Consider the following 6914-nt stretch of genomic DNA (forward strand, 5'->3'; position numbering starts at 1 on the left):
GAAAAAACCAAGAAGCAATCTACAAAGCACAAAAATGGAATAGAGCATTTTCTTGCTCATCGCTTCCCCTGTCACGAACAGAGCTAACGCGGATCAGGTACAAGGCATCGAGAAGAGAAAGGAAAGGGGTATTTGTGATGTTTGTGATGTCTGGACTCTGGACCTGAACGTCTATCCTCATGTTTGATCGTCTCTACGGTCTTGTGTGCAACGCACTTTGAATATTTTTTATAAAGTAAAGGGATATAGATAAACATAGCTCAGCCTCGTACTTGCCGATATTTCAAGAAAATAATTGTAGCATTTAACTATTTAAATGTGTTAATAAGAATTCTCGTTGTGTATCAAAATTGTCAGAATCTTATTCAAAAGCAAGTCCTCCAATGATAAAGTTGAGATGTGTAATACAAACTATGTCATATTCGGATAGAAAATCATCTCATTAGATATCGGAATCATCTATGTATCCATTAAAGGAGATGGGAACACTGTAAGAGGTACAGCTTTACGTAGTGCTATCCCAAACTTGGCCTCTACGTTAACTTGCTCTGGTTCAATCCCAGGGGGAAGCTCCCATGAAAAGGCGTGCAGCAAAGAAGCGAGTATCAAGTGAACCATCCGCTGGCCCAAAGCCATGCCGACGCACATTCTCCTTCCTGCCCCGAAGGGGATGAATTGGAAGTTCTTTCCTTTAAAATCAATGTTCGAACTGATAAATCTCTCCGGCGAAAAAGACGTCGGGTTTTCCCAGTAGGAAGCATCGCGGCCGATAGCCCAGGCATTGACAACCACTTGGGTGTGTTTGGGGATGGTGAACCCAGCAACTCGTTTAGTGACATCTGCTCGGTGTGGCATGAGCAAGGGAGCAGATGGGTGTAGCCGTAGGGTCTCTTTCACGACAGCCTGCAGGTAAGGGAGCCGTGGGATGTCCGACTCTTGGACGAGACAATCCATGCCGACGGTCCGTTTTAGCTCGGACTGAGCTGCAGCCATCTTGTTCGGGTGGCGAAGCAATTCTGTCATGGCCCATTCCACTATGATACTGCTTGTGTCCGTTCCAGCAACAAAGAGGTCCTGCTAAATGCACAAAGATGACAGGGCCTTTTATAAGATGACAATGACAGATCAAAAAAGGGGGAAAGTATAGGTTAGTAATTTTTCTATGCAGAGAAGAACTAAAATTTCAAAATTTTAATAGCGAAAATATAATTTTTACAATTTTTTATATATGTTAAACTAAAAATTTTAAATTATATATATATATAATTTTTACTTTTGAAGGGAGACCATGGCCTTTACTGGCACCCTTTTTCCACCCCTACTCATAGAGTCGCTAGCAGACAGTGGCATAAAAAGGGAAATGTGGAAATCCATGTGACTATAAAAAAGAAAAAAGTTAAAGAGAACTGCAAATAAAATTAAAAAAAAAAAGATTGGAAAAGACAATATCCAGAACCCTCTCTCTATTAATCTGTTGGGGGAGTAGGAATCTATTAATGTGTTGGGGAGTAAGAAAAATATTTTATCTTATCATGCTTTTCTAGCGATATTAATGGTTTGACATATGTATAAGAAAGAGAGTTTTGATTCCGGTCCCAATAATCTGGAAACGTCAAGGTTAAATTGAGATAAAATACAGTACTGATGTTGAAAACTTACAAAAATACGTTCACATTTAACTGTTAACAAGAACATGTTTAATTAAAACAGCACCTATTGATTTTGTTTGTGATATTGATTTCAATAACAAATTGCAGAAACATCACTTGTATTTTCCGCTCATGTAAAAAACTAAAAAGTGACTACTTTCAAATACTCGCGTGGAGGCGCTTTTGGGTGTATTAAGAAAATTTTGTTTCCAAAAATGCTCAATAATATAAAGGTTGATTTGACCTAAAAAGGCTCCTACTTTTACCGAAATCCTGAAAAACATCCATAATTGAAGGTTGACAATTTTCTTATTTTGTGTGAACAGATTTTTTTTTTTTTTACGTGGCTGCAAGATAAAGGAGAAACTTATTCATTTAATTTGGACAAAGCTGTCTCTATCTTGACGTTAGAAAGATTCTCCGTCTTGTGATGGCAAAATTTTCTTTTCTTTTAGGATCACCTTAAAGCACATTTATCCATGATTTCACATATATCGAAGTAAATGTTCACTGAGGATCTGTTTTGAATACATGAAATTCTTTACTGTAGAGCTGAAACTCCAGTTAATTTCGATCAAAAGTTTCAGTTGTAGACAAACACATAGTTTTCCCGTGAAACAAACACACACAGAGTTTTAATACCCCGAGAGTTTTGAATCTATCATGGAGCTTTAGTACCTAAACAAGTGAAACTTGAATGTTAAAAGAAAATTTTTGCTTATTAAGTTATTGATACTTAAAACAAAGTCTCGTGAAATCAAGCGATGAAGTAAATAGAAGGTGAAAAAAAGCAAAAGAAATTCCACTACTTTTATATAGAAAGTAACTTGAACTTATATTTAGAGAAAAAGAAGAAAGAATCCAAAGTTTCCCAAAAGAAAAGAAAAAAGTAGAGGATAAAATGGATGGGATAAGGGTAGGTGGAGTCGGTACCGCTAGTATTGGCTTAATGTTCTGTCTAGTGAAGCCGGAGTTTGGGGTCTCCACAAGTCGGAGCAGCACGTCCAAGAAATCCTCCCTCTCCTTCTTCAACCCTTCTGCTTCAGAACCATGCGACTGTGATCGTTTCTCGATCAATTCATCAAACACAGCATGAAATTGTTTCATCAAAGTCCCAACCCTTCGCCTGAGCCCCTGAGGATCCACAAATCTTAGAATCGGAAAGTAGTCAACAACGTTCGGCTTCGTGGCCGCCTCTGTCAACCCCCACACCACGCCCTGGAACTCTCCCGTCGACTCTGATTCCAAATCCACCACGTCCTCCGAGAACACTGTACTGGACATCAAGTTGAGAGCCATTTTGAAGACGCACTGACCGATGTTGACCGGACGTCCGGCCACCGATGCCGTGTGGATGTGTTTGAGGAGCACTCGCACCTTCTCCTCCCGGAGTCCCCTCATGGCCTCCAGCTTCTTAGGCGCGAACAACTCGTTATTGCAGACGCGTCTTATTTCCCGCCATCTCGGGCAATTCTGGTTCATTATGATGGACGACTCGGGGTAGTCGCACACGTTGAGTGCATCCAGAGTGGTCCGGCCGGCAAAGTCCTGGTCGTGCTTCTGCAGCACCTCTTCCGCCATCTCTGCCGAGGACACCACCACAGTGGTAGCCAACCCAAGGCGAAGGCTCATGAGGGGTCCATACCGCTTGGAGAGCTTAGCCAAAGACTCATTGGGCATATCGCCAACCTGGAACAGGGAGCCGACCACCGGCAAACCCACCGGGCCTGGTGGTAGCTTGCTGGTTTTCCAGGAAATGAGGTTGTAGAAGATGACAAAGGATAGCAAGATGCAAACATAAGGTACCAAATCACAAAGGGCAGCCATTTATTTCTGCTAGCTCCTATTCTTTGTTCCTCTCCCTTCGTTTTCGACTGCCTTGATCGCTTTATAAAAGGCTACCCAGGCTTGCAAGCACGTCATTTACGGTCACGCCATTCCAGACGATCACCGCCTATGTCACCGAGGTACGGATACGAATACTGATACGATATTTTCATAAATATTGATACGGCAATACGGTGAAAATTATATATTTTTTAATTTAAAAAAACATAAGATGTTCATTCCATAGATAATCCCATCTGCACATGAACAAACAACTTACAATTTACAAATACAGGAAAGAACAAAGGTGTCCCACAAGTAAACAATTTCCACATTTTTGTCTCCTGCCACGAAATAAAAAGACTAGAGCCACAACCATGCCGAATTTTACCGCCAACTGGTTTGCTCTTATGATGGGCCAGATCGTATGCGACATTTACCCCAAAATCCGATAACCCCATGATGGCTGGTCAGTCCCCAAATTGAAACCCTAACAGGAACAAACACGAAAGATAGACAATGGAGTCCATGGTTGCCGCTCGCTGTCTGTCGCCGTCCATTGCCGGTCGCCGTCCGTCACCAGCCACCGCCCGCCGTCGCTGCCCAAAGTCCCTGGCGAACCCAAGCATCCACCGCCGGAAGAACAAAAGAGGGTCGAGGGAGAAAAGGAGGAAGAGAGGAGAAGACGACGAGTTTTTTAAAGTTTTCATATGGTTTGGATCGGGTTTTGATTCGAAATCAAATCCAAACGTACCACCACGCACTGCCGTACCGGTTTTGTCCTACCGGCATACCGGTACGAATACGCGGGTCACACCGGCATACCACGGTGACTTAGATCACGGTCATCCTTTGCAATGGAAATAGTAACTTATTACTCAATTGTACGTACCCCGAAGACTGTTCGACTAAGTACCCCTCGTCGGTGCTCGGCAATTTTCACAATTCTCACATACAGTAAATATAATATTATCAAAAATTATAAATTAAAAAAACATTAAATTAATAATTCACTATTAAAGTGACAAACAAAACATTGTTTATCAATATCATTATTCTAGTCATTTATCAAAAAAACAGGAAAAAAAACCCCGAAAGAGAAAAGAAGAAGAGCTCAACCTAACTTAAAATCTGTTTTTTTTTTTGTTCGGATCGGGTTTAATCCAAACCCGATCCAAAACGTATCCATGCCGTATCCACACCCGTATCTCCGTGTATCCTCATATTAATATGGATACGTGGGACAAATAGACGTATCCGTGTGACTTAGCGTGTTCGTTCATCGCACGATTTTAAGTTGTGGAACATAAAGTAAAATTAGTCTTAAAATGGAACTAGAGAAAAGCACTCTAAATATTGAGATTGAGATACCTCTCTCCTCTCTCTCGTTTATGCACGCAAAGGTTCTCAAGCGAAAATCGATAATTATATACATAGCCAATGGTTCTCAAGCGAAAATCGATAATTATATACATAGCCAATGATGATACATGTTAATTATATACTTAAGAAAATGAAATTCTTTACATGTACAAATAGTTTTGGGATAGTTTTTAGTAGGATAACGACTACCTCTGCTAGAAATATATGCTCGTTGTTCTTTGATCATTGGAGTCATATGAAGGCCTAAAAGACAGCAAAAGCAAGTCCATGTTCCTCCCAATCAACATGAAGGCCATTAAGGCTGATCTTGGCCTGCACCCTGATTGACTGATTGGATTTCACTGATGACCCGATCGACCACCTTCTAAAAATCAAAAGAGAGAGAGAGATCAAGGATTAGGCAACTTTGGAGTTTTTGAACTTGGGGTTGCCAAAAAGGAAGAAACTCCTAACCAATGGTCCACCGGCCTCTATCGTCAAGAAATATAACATATATATTGAGAGAACCAACCAATTCAGCCTTCTCCTCCCATTTTTGATCTTTGCAACCGATTCAAGAAAAAAAAAACCCAATCAAAAAGATATTCTAATAAAGACGCTCCACGGTCGAAGTCATGTGAGGTAGCAATACCAAACCAAATAGGACGAGTAGTGGGGTCCTCAGCTAAGCCTTGGCTAAAGCTTGGAAATCTTAATGCCATAATAACTTTCAAATCCTCCTAGTCATTATCCTACTCAAATAATTCTTGCCCAGCAATTCCACCCGGAAGGTAATGGGTTACCAGTACAACGAGTCCTTGTATAATGTTGTTTTATATTGACAAAATTCAAATTGTATCTGACTCGGCCGAGTCAACTGATCTTGATAGAGTTTTGGTGTGGATCACTTGGGTCCTAACCATGATCCACTAAGTGAACGATCCCGATCTTACTCTTGCGATCAGATCGCTAGGTTTGCCAACTATGAACCGAAGAAGGGATTTGGTTAAGGTTGCACTTGCTACTTGAGGATGATAGAACCTTACTCACGTGCAAATTGGTGACTTGCAAGTTGCAACCATTCCCACACTATTTGATTGAGATAGAAAAAGAGTAAGAGTGGAATAAGAAGAGAGGGAGAGATAGAGAGGAAAAGTTTATTTGGTTCGGCTATTAGATGCCTACATCCATGAACTGAGTGACCGGTCTTCACTTGATTCTCATCAGCCGAATTACAATATGTTCTCTTATATGTACAACAAAGGCTAAAAGCATTAAGCCAAATAGGAGTACAACAATCGCCTGTAATAAAGAAAACATTTGTTCAACATTCAAAAGCCGATTGATGCTAATTCCTTATTCATTCAATCAATGAACAGGGCAATAGATCTCTCAACGGGCCATTTTATTTTTATTACTCCCCCTCAAGTGGGGAGCAGATGTTAGGACATCCCCACTTGTTAGATGCGACTTGAAGTTTTTCTTTTGCGACTCCTTCAGTTAAAGCATCAACAACTTGCTCAAGTCCACTTGTGTAAAGAGTTTTGATTTCGCCGGATTTAGTCTTTTTTTTTGACATAGTGACAGTCGATTTTAATGTGCTTTATCCTTTCATGAAAGATTGGATTGGTAGAGATATAAATGACAGCTAGATTATCACAAAACATTGGCATGGGTTTTGAAACTTCAAAGTTTAATTCTTTAATCACGTTCCTAATCCATATGAGTTTGCTAGTTCCTGCAGCCATAGCACGATATTTTGCTTGTGCACTAGATGTAGCCACTTTTTCTTTCTTGCTTTTCCAGGCTACAAGGTTCTCACCAACTAATTCCTACAGCCATGGCACAACATTTCGCTTGTGCACTATATCTAGCCACTATTTTTTTTTTTTTGCTTTTCCAGACTACAAGGTTCCCACCAACAAAAACACAATATCTTGTTGTTGATTTTCTGTTGTTGGTGTCTCCCGTGCAGTTTGTATCTATAAATCCCACTATGTCTACGTTTTTGATTCCTTTTGTACCAGAGTCTTTGTTGTGGAGAGCCTTTGATGTATCAAAAAATGTGATTTACAA

At 40.5% G+C, this 6914-nt stretch overlaps 1 protein-coding gene across 2 annotated transcripts; it reads right to left on the bottom strand.

Annotated features, from left to right (window-relative positions):
* Positions 1 to 416: 416 nt before the first annotated feature.
* Positions 417 to 4164, bottom strand: LOC116263411 (geraniol 8-hydroxylase-like). Of its 2 annotated transcripts, none has more exons than XM_031643165.2 (2): positions 2583 to 4164; positions 417 to 1074 (listed from the first exon to the last, which is right to left on the bottom strand). In XM_031643165.2, the coding sequence occupies exons 1-2, from the start codon at positions 3474 to 3476 to the stop codon at positions 460 to 462; spliced, it is 1509 nt and encodes a 502-aa protein (XP_031499025.1). In that variant the 5' UTR covers positions 3477 to 4164; the 3' UTR covers positions 417 to 459. The 2 variants fall into 2 exon arrangements, with proteins under 2 accessions (XP_031499025.1, XP_031499024.1); XM_031643164.2 differs by having other exon boundaries at positions 417 to 1077.
* Positions 4165 to 6914: the final 2750 nt, after the last annotated feature.

The sequence above is a fragment of the Nymphaea colorata genome, chromosome 10 (assembly GCF_008831285.2).
Source record: "Nymphaea colorata isolate Beijing-Zhang1983 chromosome 10, ASM883128v2, whole genome shotgun sequence".
In the NCBI taxonomy this organism is placed as follows: domain Eukaryota; kingdom Viridiplantae; phylum Streptophyta; class Magnoliopsida; order Nymphaeales; family Nymphaeaceae; genus Nymphaea; species Nymphaea colorata.